General features: G+C 48.5%; 2 protein-coding genes across 2 annotated transcripts; one reads left to right on the forward strand and one right to left on the reverse strand.

The window, feature by feature from the left end:
• The first annotated feature begins 69 nt into the window (after positions 1 to 69).
• Positions 70 to 6396, forward strand: RIT1 (Ras like without CAAX 1). Its single transcript, XM_068414317.1, has 6 exons — positions 70 to 151; positions 234 to 361; positions 876 to 932; positions 1855 to 1928; positions 2417 to 2608; positions 3674 to 6396. Exons 2-6 carry the CDS (start codon positions 265 to 267, stop codon positions 3902 to 3904), a joined length of 651 nt encoding a protein of 216 aa, XP_068270418.1. The 5' UTR covers positions 70 to 151; positions 234 to 264; the 3' UTR covers positions 3905 to 6396.
• Positions 6397 to 9400: 3004 nt separating this feature from the next.
• EFCAB12 (EF-hand calcium binding domain 12) lies at positions 9401 to 26225 on the reverse strand. Its single transcript, XM_068415114.1, has 17 exons — positions 26123 to 26225; positions 25663 to 25724; positions 25134 to 25293; positions 23919 to 24175; positions 23003 to 23076; positions 22275 to 22369; positions 19824 to 19932; positions 19748 to 19778; positions 18351 to 18659; positions 18017 to 18211; positions 17497 to 17650; positions 16777 to 17003; positions 15760 to 15973; positions 15103 to 15283; positions 11457 to 11661; positions 10401 to 10639; positions 9401 to 9563 (listed from the first exon to the last, which is right to left on the reverse strand). Exons 1-17 carry the CDS (start codon positions 26223 to 26225, stop codon positions 9401 to 9403), a joined length of 2778 nt encoding a protein of 925 aa, XP_068271215.1.
• Between the last annotated feature and the right edge of the window lie 123 nt (positions 26226 to 26348).

Raw genomic sequence — 26348 nt, forward strand, 5'->3', positions numbered from 1 at the left:
ACTGCGCATGCGCGGGCCCCGCCGTCCGAGCCGGGCGCGGGGGCGCGGCCGGGCGCTCGCTGGGGGTGAGGGAGCCGCCGCCATTTTGGTGTCGCTTCCTCAGCTCGGAGCGGGGCCGGAGCAGTCGGATGCGGCGCGGAGGAGCCTGAGGGTGAGGAGGAAGGAGGTGGCGGCGGGGCAGGGCCGGGCCGGGCGAGGGGCTGTCGGTGCTCACGCTCTTTTCTCCTCTTCAGCGGCGTCCGCGGTTTCTTCGGCGCTGAGGAGATGGATTCTGGAGCCCGCCCGGGCGGTGGCGGCGGTCCGGGGCAGTCCCGCGAGTACAAGCTGGTGATGCTGGGTGCCGGTGGCGTCGGCAAGAGCGGTGCGTACGGCTCCTCCGGACGGGACGGTGGGGCCCATCCGCCGCCGGAGAGGGGGAACCGCGGGGGGCGGCCCTGAGAAGCCGCTCTCCTGCCGCGGGCGGGGCCGCCGTGTTCCCCTCAGGCGCGGGGTAGCCCTGGCGGCCGGCGCGCCGGGGGCTTCGACTCGGCAGCTGCGGGGTGACATGTTTATTGAACAAAACAGTCCGGTTTTGGGCGCTATTCCGCGCCCACCCCCCGCACCCGGGTGTCTCGGAGGGTGGTGTATCATCGTCTTCCGCGTTTCAGCTGTGTCCAGCTTTGTTTCTGAAACTCGGAGTGCTTTGTTGAGGACAAGGGCGTAGTTCTCTGTTCCTGAGTTATTTCTACCATATTTATTTCGAGTCTTGCACCGAGTATGGTTTTATGGTTTAACTTTTAGTGAAATAATGTGCTTGAGCATGTTGTGAACTGAATGCTGAAGCGGCAGATGTTTACTGACTCTTGTGCAATTGCGTCTGTGATTTTTGTTTCCAGCCATGACCATGCAGTTCATCAGTCACCGGTTTCCAGAGGATCACGATCCCACAATTGGTAAGAAAAACCTCTTTGCTGCTCACTCCCTCTCTTAGCAGGTTAAACTGTTTTGGAGTCCATTGCTTTAAAGTACGCAATTTAAAGAAAGCTGTAAGTTTGGCTGTAAATTGAGGACCCAAGTCCCTCAGGTTACTCATTTAAGAGTAACCTCATTAAGAGTTGTGAGACTGCTGTGAGGACTGGGATACATATCCTGACTTTTAGATCTTTGATGGTTTTCCTATCATATATTCAGGCCTCGTGCTATCTGTATTTGTATGTTAGCAGACATGATGAAAAACTGCTGATAAATTATTATTAGTTGTCTATTCAAAAAATCTAGTGTCTATGCTGTAGATCAGCTCTCTGCTATTAATTTGTTAGGCCAAACTGTGCTCTGTGTTTTAGAATTTGCATAAATTTTGCAGCATCTCTTAAGAGAAACCTTTACCAACAGTTACACTGTCAAAGTAAAAGTGGGAAAACCAGCCAGCTTCTTGTTGAAAGTGGACTGTTGGAATGTGGGAGTGCTGACTTAGAGGGACAGAATGTTTATTGTCTTACTTTTAAGAAAATGGTAGTTGGTGGTGGCCAATTCTTCTCTTGAATCACGGGTATTTTCTGGCATTGAGAAAAATGTAATGCTCTTACTCTGTGCTTTCCATCAAGGTGTCCAAAATGAATTTATAGGTTGTGGTCACATGTCTGTCAGAAATAGCATGTACAACGGCATGATTTTAGCAAACAGTTGGGAGGATAATAAATCACACCAGAACAATTAAAAATTTAATTTTGTTGCTAAATGAAGATCAGGCTAATGTAGTATAGTAATATTACCAGATTAGGTTCTTCTAGCGTAACATTCTCTTTGTGAATTGATGACTAATGAGTATTGCAATTGTATTGCAATCTTGTTCTTTCCGATGTGCCTTGAATTCAGAGGATGCTTATAAAATACGAATACGCATTGATGACGAACCTGCAAATCTGGATATCTTGGACACAGCAGGACAGGTATGTGAGGAATAATAAGTGAATTGGGAGGATGTTAAGAAGTCTGTAATAGGCAGGTGTAGAGACAGAAATCCTATAAAAGTATGCCTGTCTTTTCTTCCACATTGTTTCTTGAGCTCTCTTACTTCTTCTAAACATCATGTTGCCTATACCATCTGTATCATACAATCTATATTTAGGCAGCTCAGCTGATACTCTGGTTTCACGCACTGCTTTCTCTGTTGCACCTTGCTGTTCATGATCAACAAGCAGTACGTATTGGCTGATAAATGACATGTTGATATGATTTCTATAGTGAGGGAAACTTGGTGTTAATCTCAAACATATGTAATATCTTGTCCTGTATGTAACAGGACGAGAAGATAGATGACCAGGTTGTTACAGAGTTCCTATGCAGCTGTTTTTGGAATGCATATTGTGTTTCCCATTCTGAGCAAATTAGGAAGTCATTGTATTTGTGCAATTGAAATGTAATTGTCTGTTTCTAGGCAGAGTTTACAGCCATGAGGGACCAGTACATGAGGGCTGGCGAGGGATTTATCATCTGTTATTCAATCACAGACCGGCGCAGTTTCCATGAAGTGCGTGAGTTCAAACAGCTAATCTATCGTGTTCGACGCACTGATGACACTCCCGTGGTCCTGGTGGGGAATAAATCTGATCTGACACAGCTACGGCAGGTAAATGGCACAAGAGAGGCCCACAATTACAAGCTATTTCCGTTGTAAAATGTAGTAATATGAGAGGTTATACTCCCTTTCTTAATTTTTTCGCATGTTTGCTATATAATAAGTTAAACAGTAGAGAAGTACTTGTTTAACCCGGAATGTGTTGAATAACCAAATGCATGTAGCAATCACAAAAGTCAAGTCTTCAAGTTGATGCTTTGGGTTTCAGCTGCTCTTGGGCTTTTTTTTTAATTCCTGAAAGGAGGTGACTGTTAATAGAGATTTAGCATTCCGTAAACCACTTGCACATACTAGTACAAATTGCAGGTGCAGGCGTGCTAAGAGTGTAATAATGGAGAACTTGGATAAGAATGGACAGAAAGGAAAATTACTTTCAGCTTGAGAAAACAGTAACTACTGTCTGTGGGAAACCAGTTTGGAGCAGAGCTTCCCTCGAAGGAAACGCACTTTGGAAAACAAGTTCCAGACGTGCTGTTTGTATACCTGAAATCTGATGAATTGTCAGTGTGCGTTGTAGCAGGAAAACTATGGTAGAACACCCGCGCTAAGAGATGTAAAGTACAGGATGAGGAGTGGGTGTTGCTTTTCTATTGCCTCGGCAACACTGGGATTTTTGTTTTGTTTTGGTTTGGATTTTTTTTTTTTGAAAGGTTTTGCTTGGTTCTGGGAAGTGGTTTGACAAACATAATAGATTTTGACCAGGAGAAAGAAATACCCTTAGCTTACCAAACTGACAAATGCTTGTGTTAGGGCTGAGGACTGCTCGTGTTAGCCAACTTCTAGATTAAGCTCCAAGAAAAGAATGTTCTTTCGGAGGACTTTGTTGTTTCATGAATGTCCAGAGAGTCTCTCGCAGATGATTGCATTGCTAGAGAGCGATGAGTGAAAGAGAAAGAAAAACAGGTTTGTAGAGAAAGATTTTGAGATCAGTGGGAATGAGCTGTTCTGGAGCCGGGAGGGTGAATGCCCCGTTACTGAGCAAGCAGAACAAGAAATGGTAAAGAAATAAACTTTCTGGTTTTGGTTTTCTTGACAAGTATGAACTTTTTTTTTCAGGTCTCCAAAGAAGAAGGCTCTGCTTTAGCACGAGAATTCAACTGCCCTTTTTTTGAAACTTCAGCTGCGTACCGTTATTATATTGATGATGTATTTCATGCCCTTGTGCGAGAAATCCGCAGGAAAGAAAAAGAAGCAGTAATGGCAATGGAAAAAAAATCAAAACCTAAAAGCAGCGTGTGGAAAAGACTGAAGTCACCGTTTAGAAGGAAGAAGGATTCAGTGACTTGAACAGAGAGAATTCCTCTGCAAAATAAAACAAAACCTGGGAACAGCCATTTGTAACCAAAGCGGTTTAGTGACAGCATTTTGACAGCGTATTTTAAACCTGGTGGGACCTTTATGAGGGAATGCATAACTTTTGCCAATTATTTTTGTTTAGAATGATATTCCCTTAGTTTTGGATTTTTAACTTAAGACCCAGTAACAGTTGTACTTTTGTCGGTTGTCATTTTTTTACTGCATCCAGCAAACACTGCTTGTATGTCGTTGGTTACAAATGCTGGTAGGTTTATGTCCCTGCACTTTTCAATGTTGGTCTTCGGTCACTGCGTACTGGAAGCTGAATTGTGTAAAATATTGCTGTAGTGCTACCCAACCTAACTTAATTTTTTTCCTAGTTGTTTGCACAAGAAAATTTTGCTGCTCTCTGGAACAGTAACCCACACCACGAGGGGCAGCTTGTCGAGATCGTGCTGAAAAGTAGTTTACAAAGTGTGTATCCTGACTAGCAGCCTTGGCTGCGCATAGATGTCGTTGGACGGAGCTGTGCTAGAGTTCTTGTGTTCTCATTGAATAGATTTTTTTTTTTTTTCCAGCAAAAGTAATGTGGAATACTTATACAAGTTTATCTAAATTATCAGTTGATCAGCAGTGTTGTAGGTGGGATTCTAAACAAGTCAGAAAAAGCAAATTATGGTTCCTATGGCAGCTATACCTTGGCAACAGTGCATGAATATGTAGCATTTTCCTACTGTGTATAGCATTTACTGTGTTGCCATAGCATGTGTAATGTAACGATGCTGTAGAAACCACAGCTTGGAGTTTTCTGACTTGATTGTTAAAAATCATAGCTGTAATGGTGCGCTGGCTTATTTATTTACATTCAGTTTTATGTTCTTGTCTTAAAGGAGCCAGTATCTTTGTTACGTAGAAGTCACTAACATAGTCATTTCAAATTATTCTATGATAACTACTTTGTAGAGAAAATGCCTGATACTGAGGTATCTGGGCCCAGAATTAATATCCCTAATACTGGTAAGATTCTTCCAATGCAGCCTTAAAAGTAGACGTGCTGGTGCAGTGGAAGGAAGCAATTAGCTGGGCACAGTGACAGTCCTGACAGATACTCGCATCCCTGACCTTCCATGCGCAGGCGGTCCAGGCAGTGCAGGTACGGGTTTTCTTACGCTCAGTAAAGAATAATTTGGTTAAGAAAATGCTTCTGGGGCAGACCCTGCATACGTAGAGAGATTCTCTGCTTTTGAGCTGATTTACATTGGTTATACAATTTAAATCCAGCAGAGAAACGGATGTCTGTGTTCCTCTTCATTTTGTTTTTTAATGATAGAACAAATCCTAGTTAGGTAACTCAGACATGGGTAAAACAAGTTTCTCAGAGAACTAAGTGCCTAGAATCTTTCAGCTTAAGAGTGAAAGAGCTTGCTGGACTAAGTGTAGTGTAGCTTCTATTATTCTCCAGTCACCTGTGTTACTGTGTTAATCTTACTGATCAAAAATCAGATCTGTAATGTCAGTCTCAGTGTGCTGCACGTGACAGTGCAGTCAAAGCTGAAAATTCGTATGTAAAAGGATTAGTACAAGAAGCGAGGATAGCAAATATTATAAACTTAAGCTTTTTTCCTTGCTAAACTCCATATTGCTTAAGATACAACTGGAAATTCTGTGCCTGTTGGTTTTAAGAGTATTTTCTTTGTAGAAGATTTAAAAAAACTTATAACGAGAAATTCAGAGGGGGTGTTAAATTTTTGATTTTGTTTGTGGCTGAGCTAAACTTTTAAATTGGTTTCTGTTTCACACTTCCAGTGCTCCAGTGTTATGCTACACTGGTAATAATCACACGTACGTTGTTTGAAAAAGGCTGAGAATAATTCAGAGTGTTTAGAATTTAAGACCTCTTATATGTTAACTGTGTGAGCAACTGTGTGCATCTCTTCAGTGGTTACTGGTTTAGGACTGAAAGCCCTCCTGGTCATTCATTGTTGGATTAAATGCTGTCTATAATGCGGATAAAAATCCTGGGAAAACCATCTAGCAGAAAATTTGAGGAGAAGGAGGGGGCAACCGCTAAGAAGTCGCTTTAAAAGCAGTCGCTGATGCTGTCATCGTAAAAATTATTTCCAGCCAGCCTTCTGGAAATGCTGAACAGGGGCCTGATGGTGATGCCAAGTTTTCCCTGTGCTTTTCCTCGATACAGTAAGTTAACATAAAATATTAGTCAGCTTCCTACATTCGGAGTTTTCAGATAATACATAAAGGTCAGCAGAACTGAAAGCTGTGTGGGACTGTTTTCACCTTTAAATAACATGTCTGTGCCTTATGTGATTCCTTCAATGCAATTTAAGTGTTTACTAATGCCCTTTGTGAGCCTGTTGCTTATAGAATTATTACATCAGAACAGCAGCAAGCACTTTTTTTACACAGTGTTATTCAAAAAGAGTTTTATTTTTGTCATGTATAAATTTGTACACAGAATTATTGTTTTATTTGACACAATATATAATTTTTAATACAAACATTTGCATTTGATGTTTTGATCTGTGGTGTCTAGCGTTACGGGTAGAAGGCCTTTTAGCCCGAGAGTGCTGAAGAAGGAAAGCTTGTGGTGTGTTTGGAAATTCTGGAAAATGCTTAATCTTGCTTGGAAAGAAAAAGGAGTTGGTACGTTACATTGAAGTGGCGCAAAGCCTAAAAATTCTGTGATGGGAATCTAGTGCTAAATCGTTTAAATACGTTCTGGAAATTTTGCAACTGTCCTACTTTACCTTTGTATGCTCGGCTTAAGGCGAGTTGTCTTTCTCAGTTTTAGTTACGAGTGGGGCAGTGGCAGCTGCCTGAGGTAAGTGTCTAAATCTTTGCCCAGATACTTGAGTACTGGGGCACCGGCCAAAGCAATCCTGCTGCATTTCCCACAGCCTCGGTTTCTCTGTGCATTGGTTATTTCATTTTATTATTTTGTACTAGCAGAAAGCAGCTGGGTTTAGACTCCTTTGGGCTTTGGTCTAGTCGTCATTTTTGATTCCCGTTAGGTATTTATACCGTAGCCAAATTTGCATATAACTCTCGCTTTATGACTAACGAAAGGCTACTGTGGCCACTTGTGTTGGGTTAGAGGATCTCTCCTTGTAGGACTGTGTGAATGACGATCTGGTGGTAGAGGCACAGAGAACGTTTTACCTTCTGCACGCACCATAAATGTCTCCTGGTGTATTCACCAGGCATTTGGAGGCAACTTCCCCAACTGCCACCTCTTGTAACTGGGTCTTGTAAGAATCATCTCGTCGTTCGCAGCAGTAACGCAGGCGTGTGTTTGTCTGCTCTGGAGAGACATGATTAAATTGTTGTGCTTGGGGCAGTAAGCTCCCTGATCAGGTTTACAACTGTATGTGTTTTGCTGTCTAAACAGATGAGTCAGCAGATAAATCTTCCCCTGGCTGATAGCCTGGTACGTGTTACCCGCTTCGACTTTTGTGAGAAAGCCTCTTGGACTACAATGTTGGACTAAATGCAGGATTCCTAGAAGGTTAACTCTTCCAGATTTTTATTCAACGCTTTCTCCAGTCGACAGCTGTGAATCACATACGTGGCGTGCAGATGTTGTGGTTCTTCCTTTATTCTCCTTCACGTAACAGACAGAATATCTTTGTCCCTCAGCACCTAGCTGATGATCAGGAGTGAGTTTAAAGCACACTTTGGAAGCTGCTCGTTATCCAAAAAGCTTTGAAAAACTAGGAATTAATGAAAACTTGGTAGACGTGCAAGATGTTTTTAGCAATGTGAAATGACTTCAGGATATTTTCTAAGTAGTAGTAAGTACTACAACAGTGACAGCTTTGGTAGTGTTACTTTCTTCTGTGTGTGTGTTTTCATGCGGTGTGCAGTTTTCATCCGGTCATTTAATAGTATCGCTCCTTTCTAAGCCTACTAGGAAATACTCTAGGTCTGTGTAGCTTTTAATACCTCGAAAGCCATGACACATCACGGCTCGCTCAATTTCATAGTCTAGTTAAGAGCATATTGAACAACACTGACTCTTACGCGTGTTCTCTCAGGGCTTCTCAATAATTCATCTGCTGTGAGCAGTGTCGCCTTGCTCATGCTTCTTTGGTTTTTATCCTTTTGCAGAGTTGATGACATTCCTTTTTCTTCCAGGACAGCTTTGCTTCAGAGTCACAGGTGAGATACAAAATACCCAAACACAGATCACCAGCTATTTCACTCCCTATTTAATCCTTCGATACATACTGAGTAAAGATCTGAAACACAACTACCTTCTCCTAATGCTGTGCTGTCATTGACCGTGCTGTTGCTCGTGTTATTTACTATGGATTGGGCAGGTTTGTCCAAAGTCACCACATTAAAGTGTATTGGGTGATAGGTACAGGTTCTTCAATAATTTTGCTACATCTCTGTTGTGTTCACCATAAATACAGGAAATGTAATTTAGACCAAAAGAAAAGGCTATTATTGCATCTTTTTTGGTGCCTTGAAAGCTACGTGGCTTTCAGATGTAGGCTGAAACAAATTACTTTGCAGACATTCATACTAAAAATTCCTAAATATGTAGATACTGTGGTAAGAGCTAGAGACAAATTAGGGGAAAAACTCTTACCTCATTGGAAGCAGATGACTAAGAGCTGAGTTTTTAGGCTTCTCCCTAGAAATTCAGAAGCTGTTTCAGCTGTTCCAGTGGTAAACCCTTTCTTAAAGGGCATGAACAAATCTGTGGAATGAAAAAATTCCTACCACTGCATTCTTACAATTCTACAGCCTTGGGCTCAGGAAGCGTGGTGTTCGTTACCCGTCACCAGGCGAGCAGAAAAGCTCCCACTTGAAAAGTGTATTTTGTGGCCAGTCCAGCTCCCACACCTTCAGCTTGACTATACACTCTTTATTTAATACATTTATTGTATCCAGAAGCGGGGCCCGGATCTGTGCGTTATACCCTGATGGAAACGGCCAAAACAGCCAAGGACTCACTGCTTTTAGCCAAAATGTATTTATTATTTGTCTTCATTTAGCCCGCACCCGGGGCTAAACAACAGCAGTTTTTCTCTCACCCAATGTCCCTTCCCCAAATGAGGAACGGAGTTGGGAAAAAATAGAGGGGGACTTGTAGGATGAAGTTAACCAGATTTAATGAAATGAAGAAATCAATATAAATGATAACACAGAACAGACAAAAGTATACTTATCCACAGATAAGCACACGCCGGTTCCTGACACCTGGACACCAGCACCTGCACAAGGCAGCTCTGGCCAGTAACGGTACAACTGGGGCAGCAGCTGCCCCTGGGACTCATCTGGAACCACAGCTGGTAGCAGATGCGGGGTCCAGATCCCCTGAGCTGACTGAGGGATCACAAAGCTGTGAACCCACCTCCTGCTGCTTGGAGAAGAGCTTCAGGTGGAGTTGGTCTCCTTGAAGGTAGCGTCTCCGGAGGCCAAGCGTCCTGGCTCGCTGAGGAGCTAGCTGCAGTCAGGGCTTTAGAAGCCGTAGTAGCGGGACTTGGTTCGCTGGACATAGCTGAACAAGGCATGTGCCCTGTCATGCTTCTTTTCAGGGAAGTAAAGGCATAGCTTGTCCAGGAGATGGCCTGGCCAAAACTTGTTGTCGTTTGTCTTTTGCATCTTGCTCCTCTTAAGACGCCTGTGGAAAAAAGGGGAGAAAAATGGGAAGGAAGAAAATACATGTGAGAATAGCGTGCTTTACAGCAATAAAATTCTGGGCAGTTTCAGCGCTTCTCTTAGGAAGGGCAAAAGTGAGCCTGACAAGGAGCAGCAATCTGGGCTTCCAGGCCCCGGGAAGCTCTGCCAGAGCTGTGCAGACTGTGTCAGTCCTTGCTAGACGTGACTGACTCTGGAAATGCCAGCTTGTGAAGCTTTCTTAAGAGCTGGTATGTTGCCCATCACTGTAGTATCAGAACACTTTATCTGAGAGAAACAAAGAAGATATTTTTCAGGACTGTCTTTCTTCCACAAGAATAAACACTCTCTGAGGGCATTTCAGACAAGCATTGGGTCAGTCTGAGAAGTTCTGTCACCTCTGTAGTTCAGAAAACAGTCATGCCTCGCCCTGGGATCAGGAGCCCCGTATCGGCTCAGGTGTTGTAGGCGTAGCAGTCTGCAGCTCAGCCACAGCCATGTCTGTTCCTGGCTATGGACCTGCTGATCCTGACCGTGGTCTGACTTCCTGGCTTGACCTTGGACCTGCCCCATCACCACAAACTTGCCTCGTGAGCTGCACTCTCGGTTGAACCCAGCTACCATCCCAGGGGCAACGGGAGAGGGCCCTGGCCGATCTGCAGCACCCTTTGATATCTCAGCCCTGCTCTGGCCCTGCTGATGATACTGCTGATCCTAACCAGCAACATCTGCCGTGGCCCTCCAAGGGCTGCAAACATGCTCCATCGGCAGCACCCCCTGACATCAGTCACGCTTGTGGGCTTGGGAAGAGACATGAACGTGCCACATTTAGTACATTCACATCAGGCCCTTGGTCTCTGCTGTACCTTTCTGCAGCGTTGCCTCAGCGATGTGAACATTGCGCTCTTTGCACAGCTTGGAGCTCCTCAGAGAGCTCGTGATGACCTTCCTGCGGTAGCGGTCAAGCAGTTCTCCAAAGTCACCCTCTACAGTTGACGGCAGGCAGTGGTCATCAACGGGGCCATCCCCAGATCTCACCAGCCGGCACTTTTCTTTCCATTCTATCGGGCTGTCTTTGTTCTGCAAGTAAAGGGCAGGTCCCGATTAGCATTCAGTGGGGCCCTGGAGTTGCTGCGTTCCCTTCAGAGAAGCTACAGGCAGGGATTCATCTCAAAAGTGTGTGCAAAGAGGAGTCAGCACCCTGCACTGGGATCAGAGGGACCAGCGCTCCTCTGGGAGCTCGGTTCCCATCCAGATACTCCCTGGAGGGCTTAGCACAAGAGCAGCACACCGGGCACAGGTGCCTCAGGTGAAAAAAGTCCTGCAGTCACCTTTCTCGTTTCCGATTGTGTCAGGGAGCCAGAGCCTCTCCCCATTGCTGGTGACTGTGGGGCAGCACGTTGGCAAGAGGAGGCAGCCCTGGATTCTACCAGAGTTCTTCCAACCCAAGATGCTCCAAGGAGAACATCTGGGAGTGAGGGAATGAGGGAGTCACTGTTAGGTTTCCAGTGGAGCGCCTTACACGGAGCCTCACAGATGAACAGCACAAAGGGCTTAGCAGCACCTTAAGGGACAAATCACAGTCTGGTGGACAGGTCGACTACATGGTCAGAAGATGACTCTGCCCCAGACATAGAAACTGCTTCAACTTCTCTTCCTTCTTCTTCTTGCCAGTTACCCAGAAAAAGTGTTTCTCTCACCAGAGTGTTCAGAAGCCAAACTAATTGTTTGAGACGGCTTGTAGCACCTCAGCTGCAAGGCACCGTGTGGTCAAGGGACTACTGAGAAGCTAATTACTCACAATAACCCCTTGCTTTACTACTGCACTGTCCTCTAAACCACCGCGTGTTCGCCAAGGCATGCAGGTGCGCGTGTTCTCCTGCCACATGCACAGTACCTCATTCCGCCGTCTCCTCTCTCTCATGATTTTTCCAGCCTCTTCCATTTCATCATAGCTCAGATGTCGTTGTTCTGGCTCCGTGTTGACTGGTGGAACTTCCAAGCGTACCGGGGAGAAGCGCTGCCGTGGGCTGTCGCCTGGCTGCTGTGGTGCCGCTTGCTCACCATCTCCAGCCAAACGTGCATCTTGGGGACAGGCTGCCCTGGGGCAGGGCAGAGTGGCACAGAGCCGGGCGGCCCCACGGGGACTCAGTGCCGGGTTTCTTCTCCTGCGCCACCGCTCCCAGAGCCTCTGCTCACCCAGAAAATGCCCCTGAAGCAGCTGCAGTCCCTCTACGCCTCCCCACGGAGTGTCTGACCACCCTGCCTGCACCCTGGTGCCTGCCTGGCTCACCCAGCCCAGCTGCTCTCCCTGGCCCAGCCCCAGCCCTGGCCCCGCTGCCACCCCGTTAAGGTGTGGTGGATGCCACGCGGCACTGCTTGGGGCTGGGTGCTGGCCCCCTGCCTGCCTACCTGCTCCCTGTACTCGTCTTGGAGACACCTGGGTGACCTGGGCTTGCAGGGCCACCAGGAGGAGGGGGAAGAGGAGGCGGAAGAGAACCACGGCCCCCCCACGCTCGCACCATGTTGCTGCTGCCGCCGACACAACTACTGCCGCTGCCGGAGCATTGCCCGCAGCTGGTGCGGCACAGCACGTCAGAGCGGGGCTCTGTAACCTCACAGCCCTGTCAGGCCTTGCTCTCCACCAGGTCTCGTCAACATACACCTGTTGACAGTGAATTACTGAATCTTCACACTATTGCATTTCCTTGTTTTACACGAGCCTGGGAGGAGCAGAAGTGGAGAAGGGACGACGTATTCTGGGAGGCAGCACTGCTTATGGGAGTGCACAGGCACTCAAATCTTGCTTCCCAAAAAGCAATTAATCTCCAAAGCTCCGTATGAAGAATGCATTAAAAGGTCAATTTCAAGTGCCCAGTCCCTCCTGATTCAGGGCAGCATCCCAGCAAGCTCAAGGACAACCCTTCGCACCTCAAGTCTCACTGGCACATCCCCACTCTGGTGGCTGAAAGCCTTGTTGACAGCCCCAGCTGGGAAAGCAGGCTGATGCTGGGACAAAGAGGTTCCTCGCTGGAGTGCAGGTCTCTGATAGCTTCGCTGACACATTCAGCACTGGTCCCAGCTCTGTGCATTATACCCTGATGGAAACTGCTAGAGCAACCACAGACTCGCTACTTTTGCCAAAATATATTTATTATTTTTTCTAAAAAGCATCATCTTCTGATGTACAGTATCCCTGTTGGTACTGGTAACGGGGACACCAATAGGGGCTAGGCTGGGGCAAGTCCAGAGAAATCCAGGCGTCCCGTGAAGAGGCACAGTCAGTGCGAGAGCACCCGGGACAAGCGGGCAGAGGTGAGGGGTCTGCGCTCATGTTCCGGTACAGCTGGGTGAGCTCTGCTGCAAAGGTCCATGGTGATGGGCTGGAGCTATGTAGATGTGGCAGGTAGGGACATGATGCCGACTTGCACTATCCCAGCAAGGCAGCCTAGAACCATGTACAAAGCCTTTTCTGTCTGGCTCCTCTACCCTTCAGTCGCAACTAGAGAGCAGAGTTGTGATAAAGAGTGGCTGTGTGGTCTGTCCTTTGTGTCATCTGACGTGCTCTGAGAAGACCCTCACAAGTCAGACTCTGTGTCGGCCTTAACGGGATCCGCTGTTTTCAGCCAGCATGACTTTAGATGTATTCCAAAGGTGTTCTCCCCCTTTGCTGACAGTCTGCAAACCACAACCTCTTTCTTTTTCAAGTAGCATTGCTATTATTTCGTTATACTCTGTTCTGTTTTTAATGCCAGCCTGGTTACCAATATCCCATTCCTTCCACTCCCCCTCCCACCCAGCCCCCGCTCCTGCTTTCCGCTCATTTATCATCTCTGAGGTGTGGGGTGGGGAGCCCTGCTCCAGCCCTGCAGCCTCTGCCACCACGTCAGCCCTCCTTGACGAGCTCAGCACCAGATGGACATCCTTCCCAGCACCTCCTGCCCTGTCTGCCCAGTCCATCCTGCTTCAGGGCAGCATCCCAAGGGAGCTCAAGGACAACCCTTCATACCTCAAGTCTCACCAGCACGTCCCCACTCTGGTGGATGAAAGACTTGCTGACAGCCCCAGCTGGGAAAACAGGCTGATGCTGGGACAGAGGTCCCTTGCTGGAGTGCAGGTCTCTGACAGCTTCTCTCACAGATCCAGCGCTCGTCCCAGCTCTGTGCGTTATACCCTGACGGAAACGGCCAAAACAGCCAAGGACTCACTGCTTTTAGCCAAAATGTATTTATTATTTGTCTTCGTTTAGCCCGCACCCAGGGCTAAACAACAGCAGTTTTTCTCTCACCCAATGTCCCTTCCCCAAATGAGGAACGGAGTTGGGAAAAAATAGAGGGGGACTTGTAGGATGAAGTTAACCAGATTTAATGAAATGAAGAAATCAATATAAATGATAACACAGAACAGACAAAAGTATACTTATCCACAGATAAGCACACGCCGGTTCCTGACACCTGGACACCAGCACCTGCACAAGGCAGCTCTGGCCAGTAACGGTACAACTGGGGCAGCAGCTGCCCCTGGGACTCATCTGGAACCACAGCTGGTAGCAGATGCGGGGTCCAGATCCCCTGAGCTGACTGAGGGATCACAAAGCTGTGAACCCACCTCCTGCTGCTTGGAGAAGAGCTTCAGGTGGAGTTGGTCTCCTTGAAGGTAGCGTCTCTGGAGGCCAAGCGTCCTGGCTCGCTGAGGAGCTAGCTCCAGTCAGGGCTTTAGAAGCCGTAGTAGCGGGACTTGGTTCGCTGGACATAGCTGAACAAGGCATGTGCCCTGTCATGCTTCTTTTCAGGGAAGTAAAGACATAGCTTGTCCAGGAGATGGCCTGGCCAAAACTTGTTGTCGTTTGTCTTTTGCATCTTGCTCCTCTTAAGACGCCTGTGGAAAAAAGGGGAGAAAAATGGGAAGGAAGAAAATACGTGTGAGAATAGCGTGCTTTACAGCAATAAAATTCTGGGCAGTTTCAGCGCTTCTCTTAGGAAGGGCAAAAGTGAGCCTGACAAGGAGCAGCAATCTGGGCTTCCAGGCCCCGGGAAGCTCTGCCAGAGCTGTGCAGACTGTGTCAGTCCTTGCTAGACGTGACTGACTCTGGAAATGCCAGCTTGTGAAGCTTTCTTAAGAGCTGGTATGTTGCCCATCACTGTAGTATCAGAACACTTTATCTGAGAGAAACAAAGAAGATATTTTTCAGGACTGTCTTTCTTCCACAAGAATAAACACTCTCTGAGGGCATTTCAGACAAGCATTGGGTCAGTCTGAGAAGTTCTGTCACCTCTGTAGTTCAGAGCACAGAGCTAGTCCCAACTAGTCTGCAAGGCTCCTGCCAGGCACCACAGACTGTTCACGGGCACCACTGCAACCCAGTGACTTAGCTAAAACACAGGGTGGCCGTGTAGCTGAGAAGAGGATCTGCCTCTTCGCTGTCGCTCGCTGCTCCCTTGCAGCATCCTAATGGTTCACTCCAGTGCCTCGGCACTGCCTCTGACAGCGTGGGGGCTGAGCACACAGGGGTGATACACAGCGGGCAGCAGGAGGGGACTGACCTAAGCCCTCTTTCAACAAACCTATTTTCCGCCTCCTGGCTTCCAGATTCACTTTCTGATGTGGAGGTGCTCTCAGGTGACAGAGAACCATCACGTCCTGTGCTGTAGTAGCCTCCAGGCTGCCTGATCTTCCTTATGTCTTCTCCCTCCTTGATGATCCTGTCTCCTGGATACAGCAGGCCTGTTGGCAAAGGGTACAGAGAAAACAGTCATGCCTCGCCCTGGGATCAGGAGCCCCGTATCAGCTCAGGTGTTGTAGGCGTAGCAGTCTGCAGCTCAGCCACAGCCATGTCTGTTCCTGGCTATGGACCTGCTGATCCTGACCGTGGTCTGACTTCCTGGCTTGACCTTGGACCTGCCCCATCACCACAAACTTGCCTCATGAGCTGCACTCTCGGTTGAACCCGGCTACCATCCCAGGGGCAATGGGAGAGGGCCCTGGCCGATCTGCAGCACCCTTTGATATCTCAGCCCTGCTCTGGCCCTGCTGATGATACTGCTGATCCTAACCAGCAACATCTGCCGTGGCCCTCCAAGGGCTGCAAACATGCTCCGTCGGCAGCACCCCCTGACATCAGTCACGCTTGTGGGCTTGGGAAGAGACATGAACGTGCCACATTTAGTACATTCACATCAGGCCCTTGGTCTTTGCTGTACCTTTTTGCAGCGTTGCCTCAGCGATGTGAACATTGCGCTCTTTGCACAGCTTGCAGCTCCTCAGATAGCTCGTGATGACCTTCCTGCGGTAGCGGTCAAGCAGTTCTCCAAAGTCACCCTCTACAGTTGACGGCAGGCAGTGGTCATCAACGGCGCCATCCCCAGATCTCACCAGCCGGCACTTTTCTTTCCATTCTATCGGGCTGTCTTTGTTCTGCAAGTAAAGGGCAGGTCCCGATTAGCATTCAGTGGGGCCCTGGAGTTGCAGCGTTCCCTTCAGAGAAGCTACAGGCAGGGATTCATCTCAAAAGTGTGTGCAAAGAGGAGACAGCACCCTGCACTGGGATCAGAGGGACCAACGCTCCTCTGGGAGCTCGGTTCCCATCCAGATACTCCCTGGAGGGCTTAGCACAAGAGCAGCACACCGGGCACAGGTGCCTCAGGTGAAAAAAGTCCTGCAGTCACCTTTCTCGTTTCCGATTGTGTCAGGGAGCCAGAGCCTCCCCCCATTGCTGGTGACTGTGGGGCAGCACGTTGGCAAGAGGAGGCAGCCCTGGATTCTACCAGAGTTCTTCCAACCCAAGATGCTCCAAGGAGAACATCTGGGAGTGAGGGAATGAGGGAGTCACTGTTAGGTTTCCAGTGGAGCCTCACAGATGAACAGCACAAAGGGCTTAGCAGCACCTTAAGGGACAAATCACAGTCTGGTGGACAGGTCGACTACATGGTCAGAAGATGACTCTGCCCCAGACATAGAAACCGCTTCAACTTCTCTTCCTTCTTCTTCTTGCCGGTTACCCAGAAAAAGTGTTTCTCTCACCAGAGTGTTCAGAAGCCAAACTAATTGTTTGAGACGGCTTGTAGCACCTCAGCTGCAAGGCACCATGTGGTCAAGGGACTACTGAGAAGCTAATTACTCACAAGAACCCCTTGCTTTACTACTGCACTGCCCTCTAAACCACCGCGTGTTCGCCAAGGCATGCAGGTGCGCGTGTTCTCCTGCCACATGCACAGTACCTCATTCCGCCGTCTCCTCTCTCTCATGATTTTTCCAGCCTCTTCCATTTCATCATAGCTCAGATGTCGCTGTTCTGGCTCCGTGTTGACTGGTGGAACTTCCAAGTGTATTAACTTTCTTTTGGGCTCAGTAGGAGGATGAGGTATCATCACTTTGGCTGTGTCCCCAGCAGATGGTGGACCAGTGGCAGTTTTGCAGGTGGCTTTCTGGAACTGAGCTGCTACACCTAGGATGCATTAGAAAACAAACCAAACCAAAAGCCCAGAGAAGTCACGTTAGAGCGTAGCAGAAAGGAACATGTGATCCAAATTTAAGACAAATGGGTTTGACATGTTGTGCTCATTGGAACTCCCAACAGAGCTCACTATAAAGCAGCTCTTCTGAATCTGTGTTTTCCAGCTGCAACCAACAGTTGGAGAAGGGGTCTGCTTTGGATGAGCTGGATGATAAATGCTAACAAACTAAATCCAGGCCATGATGTTAAACCGCAGGGTTCAGAGTTTGATCCCAATCTGAAAGCCTGGATAACCTGTCTTCTGCAATTGGGCTGACAACGGTATTGTACATCCCCTGGATCCTTCAGCTTTTCCCTAGAAGTCTCTTTCTGGCCCCTCTGCTCTAGGACAATGTCTCAAGAAGCCATATTCTGGACTTCTGGATCACTTTGGCATTTTCTGTCCGTATAGGGATGCTTTCCCAACCCAATGCTCTCCTCTCACCTGGTTTGGACACTTGTGTTTGTCCTTTCCTCATTTCCAGCCACTGATTTTGACAGTCAAGCAGATCTTGGAGGGTTGTAAAATTCCCTGGTTTTGAGGAAGTCAAGAAGATGATCACGTCCTCCAGATCCTTGTCGCTGATGGGAACTTTGGTCTGGCAACACAAACAGAAAATGGCAGTGAGATCACCAAAAGATCAAGGCTTGTGCCAGAGTGGGAGGGGCGAGCTTTGCTGTTGTTCCAGATGGTTTTGCAGGGGAGCATGGCACAAAGGCAGTGACTGTCTTCCAAGTCTGTGAGGCAATGGGCTTCTACTCCTGCCTGGGACTTGCTCTAGGTGCATCTCTGCAGCTTTCCCTTCCCTTTGCCCTTCAGCTTTTCACAGGTTGTAGGAACCATTGTCTGAGAGTAAGGCAAGCGAAAACGCCCCTTGCTGAAGCTCTTCCATTTGCTCTGGATTGGCATGCAGGAAAATAGGGCAGAGTTGCAGCAGTTCCTTACCTTTCTGTTCCCCACTTACCTCCTTGATGACTTCAATGAAGTCTGCTCTCTTGATCTTCTTCCCATCCATACCCGCCTTCTTGAATACATGCACCATCTTCAGCTTCTTTTTGTGCAGGAGATTATGCAGCGTGACAAGAGACTGGGGGTATGGTGCACAAATAAGGGGAATGACACGCTTCTTCTTGGGCTGGCTGCTCTTTGGTGGTGAGTGCTGAAAAGGATTAGAAAATACCCTGAGATCACCATTATCCAGGATCACCATGCCTGTCACTGTGATATCAGCTGGGAAAAGCAGCATCACTCTATGGATTTGACAGCAGATGCTATTTCCCGGGCACTTCTGTACTTACGTCCAGGCTGCCGGTCTGGGCTGATTTGAGAGCAGCCCTCCTCTCTGCTCTGCGTGCCTCTAGTCTTTCCAAGTATCTTTCTTCTTGACTGGTGAGGGAAGGTTTTTGACGCAGAAATTTTTCAATGTTCCGTAAGTTTTCCAGATCAGTTCGAAGCTGGGTCCTCGCCTGAATCCAAGCCTCCACCTTTCGTAGACGCACTGCCATGTCTAGACCCTCTTTCGTTTGTAGACCCTTTTCCGTTTCTAGAGCCTTTTCTGTATCGGAGGTCTCTGGGGAGCTCAGGATGTCTTGCTCATACGGGTTCAGCTGCAAGACAGACAAATGACAGGAGTCTGTGGCCTGAGTTTGTTTCAAAAGGGGAGAAGCTGGTCTTGCCACAGGCAGAGCAAAAATAAGGTGAGGTCTGGATTTGGGTGGCCCACACCTACTTGCTTTCAGTTTAAAAGCAAAAGCTGGATAGAATATTTCTCCAACAGTGTCATTGGAAGCCATGCTCCAAGGCCACTTCTGGCTTGACATTAGTCAAACTCTCGATCACATCCTCACTGCTCACGCTGGTGCTTTATGTGAGAACAGATGTGCTCTTGGCCTCACGCTGCCAGCTGGAGCTGGCTCAATCCGTGTGAGTGGGAGAGATCCTGCTCAAGCTCCAGAGCCAGCGCCTGGGCAGAGGTGGCCTCCCTGCCAGGGACAGAGCAGGCCCACTGATGCCCTCACCCTGGCCAGATGCTCCTTTTGCCCCTTGGCCTCTACCGATAATTCCTCTCTCACAGCAGTGAGCAGGCAAGAATGAAAACCACAGCCACCCGCCCTGCTCTTTGGAGGGAGCGACGCTGCTGGGACTTGGCAGACCTTCCCAATTCAGTGACACTCTGACCAGAAAAAGCCTGCTCTGATGATATTCCCATCATGATGATATTCCCATACCAGGGCACTCCACAACTTGTAGCTTTTTCTCCCAGCTCGTTGTTGAGGCAGTTCTGGCAAGGTGACCCATACTGCTTTTCTGTTCTCTTCTGTCTCCTCGCTTTTGGCCACGGATGCCTCCAGTTTTCTTCTGCCATTCTGCCCAAATGAGTGTCCTTTCTACAAGAACCAGAAATGCAATAGTATCGGTTAGTCTCATCTGTCTTGTCTTTTTCTCTAAATAATGCTCTTTTCTCTCTCATCTCCCCCCTTTCTCCGAGTTTCTGTCAACAGACAGTTCTTACAGATGCAACCAGAAAGCTCTTCTGTTATGACCAATGAACTAAGTCATCAAAGAGCTACTTTTTGAAAAGGGCTACAGCTCCTTTTCTGAGATGAACAATACCCAAAAGAGGTAATTGGATGGGAAAATGAGCCACAGTAAGACATCTACTCAGAATCGCTATCTGCGTATTTTTTTTATGTACCTGTTTCTCTAAGATATCCTCACTTGATTTTCTACAATCAAGAGACACAACAATTGCCTCAATCCATATCACTTACCTGTCCTGCATGCCTGTGTCCTTCCGAAGCAAGCCACGGCAATTGAGGGCTCTCCAAAGGAGTTTCTTTCTGCTGCCTTCCTTCTGTGCCTGCATGTAGTGGCAGCAGTCTGAAAATACACACCGGGGAGAGTCAGCAGGAGTGCAGGAAGAGTTTCTTCTCCATCCTGTGCTCACACTGCTCACCTGCTTTGGCAGCAGAGCGAGCTCTCTTCACCCAATTGTCTTCCCCTCCACAGAGACAGGGATAACCCTGAGCTGGAACGCTCAGATGTGCCACCAAGGAAATAAAGGGGATGAGTTTTTTCCGTAAGGAAGGCTCTGGGACACGCAGCCTGATGCGGCCCTCTTCACAGAATCAATCAATCAGGTTGGAAGACACCTCTGGGATCATCGAGTCCAACCATTGCCCTGACACCACCATGTCAACTAGACCAGGGCACTAAGTGCCACGTCCAGTCTTTTCTTAAACACATCCAGAGATGGTGACTCCACCACCTCCCTGGGCAGCCCATTCCAATGTCTAATCACCCTTTCTGAGAAGAAATGCTTCCTAATATCTAGCCTGAACCTCCACTGGCGAAGCTTGAGGCTGTGTCCTCTTGTCCTATTGCTAGTTTCCTGGGAGAAGAGGCCGACTCCCACTCTGCTACAACCTCCCTTCAGGTAGTTGTAGACTGCAATAAGGTCACCTCTGAGCTTCCTCTTCTACAGGCCAAACAACCTCAGCTCCCTCAGCCATCCCTCATAGGTCAGACCCTCCAGACCCTTCACCAGCTTGGTTGCCCTCCTCTGGACTCTCTCCAACACCTCAACATCTTTCTTGAAGTGCGGGGCCCAGAACTGGACACAGGATTCAAGGTGCGGCCTCAGCAGTGCCGAGTACAGAGGGACGATCACTTCCCTAGACCGGCTGGCTACACTATTCTTAATAGTGGCCAGGATGCCATTGGCCTTCTTGGCCACCTGGGCACACTGCAGGCTCATGTTTAGCCAGCTGTTGATCAGCACCCCCGGGTCTCTTTCCGCCAGGCCACTTTCTAACCACTCTTCCCCCAGCCTGTAGCACTGCATGGGGTTGTTGTGGCCCAAGTGGAAGACCCGGCACTTGTTCTTGTTGACCCTCACGCCGTTGGTCTCGGCCCATCTATCCAACCTGTCCAGATCCCTCTGCAGACCCTTCCTACCCTCCAGCAGATCGACACTCCCACCCAGCTTGGTGTCATCTGCACATTCACTGAGGGTGCACTCGATCCCTACGTCTAGATCATCTATAAAGATATTGAACAGCACCGGCCCCAGAACTGAGCCCTGGGGGACACCGCTAGTGACCGGCCGCCAGTTGGACTTTGCCACATTCACTCTTGATGGAACAACGAGAGGATTTGCATCCTGTGCAATGACAGGCACCTGGACATACTGGTACCCCTCTCCTGGCCATTACACCGACCACTGCAAAGCAGTCCCAAAGACTGTGAGGCTTCCCATCCTGCAAGGAAATGCACTGTGTGCTGACGGGCGTTAACAGCCCTTCTGAGTGAATACAAACACCGGCTCCAAAGGGAAGAGGGGAACAGGTTTCTCAGAGAGCTTGGGCATTCTCCATCCCTGAAGGCTTTGAAGACAAGACCGGCTAAAGTCTGAGCCACCTGCTCTGACCTCAGCTCATAGCTGACTCTGCTTGGAGCAGCCGGTTGCACTAGGACCTCCCGAGAGCCCTTCCAACCTCCATTATTGTATGAGCCTAGAAAACATCCCGCACAAGCACTAGAGCACAAGCCACTCTGATCGAGTCCTGTCAGAGTCTCACCTGCCAGGAGACTTTTTCCCCTCCATTTTCTCCTCTGCTTCTTCCTCCATCTTAGCTCTCGCTAAGTGGTCTGCAGGAATGCCACTTCCCAGAGGGCGTAATGTGTGAGGAACAGCCGCTGCAAGCACGAAAGGAGAAAACCTCTTAGGACAGGCAGGAGGAGGCAAAGATCTGCTCTGCAATGTTGGAAGCTGTTTGAGGCCGCACTGGGATTCCTTCTGAGACCTGTTTTCTCAGAGGGACATCTGAAGCCCTTCCAGGCACCAGCCCTTTATCCTGTTCAATCCTCGATAGCCACAATATTCTCTTTGGTGTGAGTTTTCTCCTGCTGCGGCTAGTCCTTCCTCTGCACAGCGGATTTTGAGCAGAGACAGATTTTGGCACCTAACAATCTCTCTCCAGGGCATGGAGCATGGGGGCAAAACATACTTCAGCACCATCAACTGCAGGTGGAGGTGCTGAGCCCTCCTGGGATCTTGCTCCAAAACGAATCCCTTGAGATTTGCCAGGAGGGGTAGATAGAGGCACACAGGGTGCCTCTACCATCGCAGGCATCTGTTGTAGCCTGGGCCCTAAACACCCACCAGTAATGAAGACAGGCAAATGCACAAAGCTCTGCCAGCACTCAGTCACTAACATTACCTCTTATGCCCGTGCTGCTCAAAGCATTCTTGAATTCTGGAAATGTCTCTTCATCTCTGAGAGAAATCTTTTGGGGCACTTCCCTAATCTCAAACCTGGAAAGAGGAAGAAGGCACCATTGTGAGAAAAGGCCTTCTTTGCCAGATCAATGTCAAGGTACCTCTAGAGAGTCAGCCTCACGTCCCAGGCCGTTAAGGGAACCACCGAGCAGCGCTGGCCTCATGAACAGCTCAGCAGCCCCTCACTAGACAGAGGTTTTGTTTTTTGCCTCCGTCCTGCTGTGCCATCTTGACCCAAGAAGGCGTTTTGGAGATACTTTGATTCACGTGAGTTTCACAGAAGACACAGAAACATCACAGAGGACTTGCACGTTTCTGGTCTTTGATCCACCCTCTAAGAGAAGCTTTCCATGTTATGTTCAAAGCAATGGAAATATTAGGATCTTATTTCTGTTAAATGTTTGGGCAGTCTCTAACAATGGAAAGAGAATGAGCAGATGAAACATTAGGAGGGTTGCCTAAATTCCTCTGCCTAGCAAACCAGTTCCCTCTGATGGCAGAAATGGTGAAATGCAAACGACAATCAGTAACAGAGGATGCATAACTCCAGACTAAGCAAAAGCAAGGATGACATGAACTATAAACCAGTGATTTGACAGAGTGCCAGCAAACATGAGCTGAGCACATCTGTGCTTGGACAGACAAGGCCGCAGAAACAAATATACTCACTGTGGAAACTGGTGGACACGGCCAAAACGGCTTGGAAACAGAGCGACTTCTTTGTCCGATATGACCCATTTCTTCTGCAACAGAGACAGAAACATCTGATGTGACTCCAGGGAAATGAACTCAGTGCTCACAATGGCCTTTCCATAGCTCCAAGAGTTAGTGGCCTCTCAGCAAACTTCTGGCCAAGTGCCCCACCCCTTGCTACAACAAGCTACACAGCATATCATCTGCTAGGACGAGGAACGTCGCCAGCCTTTTTGCAAGGATGAGAGTGGACGGCGTCAGGCAGGAGACTCCATGTTTATGAGGGAAGAAGTCAATGGAGGCAGACAGAAGGGAAAGCCCATTATGAGCCTGGGTTCCTGGCTGCTGGTTACAGTGAGGTGGCTTGCTTTAACTGTTGCTGAATCGAGAGCAAATGGTTCTGAACTAGTTTTGTCCCCAGACAAGTCCAAAGACTTCTTCCTCCCAAAGAGTCTGCACGCCTCTGCAGCGTGGAGGAACCTAGCCACTGGCTCCTTCTTTTCCATCAGGCCAGGAGAACTACACCAACAGCATGCCAGCAGCCACGAGGGGCTCGTCTCAGCAAGGCCTTGGTGTCTCTGCACCTCAGCCTCATGTCCAGAGCGTGGGGTGAACATCACCACCCCTGCCATTGCTTTGGCCTTTCTCCTATTTATGGCAAGGCCCTTCCAGGGCTTTCCCTTGCCCAGCAAAAGCAGTACTGCCCACCTTCCCAGCACCTGTGAACCACAGCAAACAAAAGAAAGCAACTACAGAAAGCTTTCACTGCTACAGACCATGCCTAGCCCAAGTGACCCAGCAGGTTACAGCTGGGCAGCAGCGCTCAGTTCCCCAGCCCTTTGATGGGATGTCAAACCCACCCTAAGTAGCACTGGAAAAACGAGAAACTTACAGTGAGCAACTTCTCTACCACATATGTAGACTTGTTGAGGCTTAGTAAAAAGCCTTCACAAAATGCCATTGTCACATCTGTTCCCCGGATAGCAAGAGTGCCAACATCCTTGAAAATGAATTCTGTGTCTTCTCTGTTTCTTAGGATGAGGTAGAAAAATTTCAGGGTCTCCTGCATACAGTTCTTCACGACTTCCTCAGAATAGGGGATATCCGATTGGATGTTCTTGTAGTTCACTGACACTTTCTTCATCTCGTCTGGAAAAGAGGAGGAAGACTGCAACTCAGACAGCAGTTGAGCAGACTCAAAGAAAGTGCCAGCAGCTCCCAGGCAAAATGCATTGCTATAGCACTGCCTGGTCTAACCACCCGGTACAGCTCCTTAAAGGAGCTGATGTAGGCCCCTCCTCAAGTTAAGGTGAAATCACTCCATGAACGGATGTGCCAAGCCGCAGCCATTATTCGCTAAAGAGAAAGAGGAACCAAGGACCTCGTCCATCTGTGTCCAAGGACCCCGGCCATCTGCGTCCACGCTGCGCAGGAGGTCAGGACAAGGTGGGAAGAATGGGGCTGGTTCCCATGGGAAGAGTATGTGGTGTCGGGCCATTGAGCTGCAAGACTTGGATATAAACACAACAAACCACCAAGCTCTTAGTGCTGCACAGGCCCCATCGATGGCACGCTGCAGAAACAGCAATGGCAGCAATGGTCAGAAACGGCAGCAGATCTGGCCATCGGCAGGTTTCTGTGCTAGCTTTCATTTCCATCTCTCGGTCAAGGCTCTCCACGACCAACTTTGACCCACTTCTCTGCATAAAAGTAGCTCTAAGGGCCTGTGGGCATTTGCCTCCACAAGATCCAGTGAGATGCAAGAGCAAAGCATCAGCATCATCTCAACGGCTTTATGGTAAACAGTCAATAAATGACCATCAGCCAGCAGCATCCTACAGGTCACTAAATGTGGCCGGCACGAAGCCTGTTGCTAAAGCAGATCATGGAGAGATGGTCCAACTTTGTACTGCCTTAATAAAAACTAGTCCAAATGAAATGGCCCCTTTCTAGGCATTGGTGGGCTATTGGGTGGCCTCCCATGGAGGCTGTTCTCGGGGCCTTCTGAAGGCCTCTGATGTGTCCACATCGCTTCTAAACAGCAACCAGCATAAACCCCAAATACATGGATGTAGGGGAAAACAAAGAATTTCATTGCTCTGCTTACCAGGAACGGGTAGAGAAGCATGTTGCAGCTTACGGATCTGTGCAACAGTCTTGGACAGTGAAAACACAGGTCTGTGAAACGTGAGCACCTCGTCATTACCAAAAGAGAGCCATTTTTTAATACGAAATGTCCCCAGTCCTGTTACACTGACAGTCTCAGGCTGGAAAAAAAAGAGAAGGGCAAGCATTTGTAGGTTGAAAAACAGAGTGAGGAGTTGTGAGAGCTTGCAAGGGGGGGTGCCTTGTGCCCTGCCAGCTCCTGGTGGAGAATACTTTTGCACACCTCAACCGGACATCTATTTCTCCATTTATGTATCTCATATACATAAAATATATATTTTACGTTACTAATTTTTTAAAATTAATTTATTTAATGTCTCTCAATTTATGGAGAAGCTGTTCTTTGGCACATTTGTGGCAAATTGTAAATCGCAGTGCAGTTCTGGGAAGAACAACGACACTTGCTGGCACACGGCTGCCAAGACCCCTGAAGCCACCTGGGCAAGGGGAGGGGTAGGGTAGGATCCCACCTCTCTCTTCAGGAGCTGTTGCCGAACATGCTCAGACACACTGCTCCAAATAGTAACGACATCTGGAAAGCAAGGGAAAGACACGTCAAGCTCTAAGTCAGCCAGCTCACATCCCCTCAGCACATCTGTAGACAAAGATGTGTCAGATGCAAGTGTGCTTCAACAAGCCTCCCAAGATAAACCCATCTGTGATACGGGCTGAAGCTTTGGCCTCGGCCTTGTTGCAACAGGACATCTTTCCCTTCAGAGCCAGCTCCCTGAGTGTGACCCAGTGCCGAGGGAAACCCGTCCATGGGACTTCCACCATGGCAAGGGGAGGGTGCTGCATGCATCAGACTCTGCAGGACTCAGGGTGTCCCGAGGGGCCTCCCCCGCAGGGACCAACCCCACTTCCCACAACGATTCGTGCCGTTCATCTTGTCTGCAGTGATGCTCGTCAGAGAGCTCCCAAAGGCCTTACCGTTGACGGAAAGCTTCTTGAGGGTGGGAAATGTGACCGTGCTGTAGCCGTCAACCTTGTTACAGAGCTCGATGTTGGTGATCAGCGCTTCCAGGTTCGTCATGTTCTTGCTTTGGGTCAGCACGCGAGGCTGCCAGGGGAAGGATTTTGATGTCTCCTGCTGGGAAACACCCCCTCTCCAATGCCCTCGCTTGTGCTTCACCAGACAGCTCCCGCACTGTCCCAC

Source organism: Nyctibius grandis, chromosome 17, assembly GCF_013368605.1.
Source record: "Nyctibius grandis isolate bNycGra1 chromosome 17, bNycGra1.pri, whole genome shotgun sequence".
NCBI lineage: Eukaryota > Metazoa > Chordata > Aves > Nyctibiiformes > Nyctibiidae > Nyctibius > Nyctibius grandis.

Excerpts from the sequence above, each read along its gene's own strand:
- RIT1 (XM_068414317.1), top strand. The coding sequence starts at position 265 with ATGGATTCTGGAGCCCGCCCGGGCGGTGGCGGCGGTCCGGGGCAGTCC. Across the intron at positions 362-875 it reads CGGTGGCGTCGGCAAGAGCG|CCATGACCATGCAGTTCATC; the intron begins GTGCGTACGGCT and ends TTTTGTTTCCAG. Across the intron at positions 1,929-2,416 it reads TCTTGGACACAGCAGGACAG|GCAGAGTTTACAGCCATGAG; the intron begins GTATGTGAGGAA and ends GTCTGTTTCTAG.
- EFCAB12 (XM_068415114.1), bottom strand. The coding sequence starts at position 26,225 with ATGACGAACCTGGAAGCGCTGATCACCAACATCGAGCTCTGTAACAAG. Across the intron at positions 25,725-26,122 it reads CAAGAAGCTTTCCGTCAACG|ATGTCGTTACTATTTGGAGC; the intron begins GTAAGGCCTTTG and ends CTTGCTTTCCAG. Across the intron at positions 9,564-10,400 it reads GCAGAGACCAAGGGCCTGAT|GCGTCTTAAGAGGAGCAAGA; the intron begins GTGAATGTACTA and ends TTTTTTCCACAG.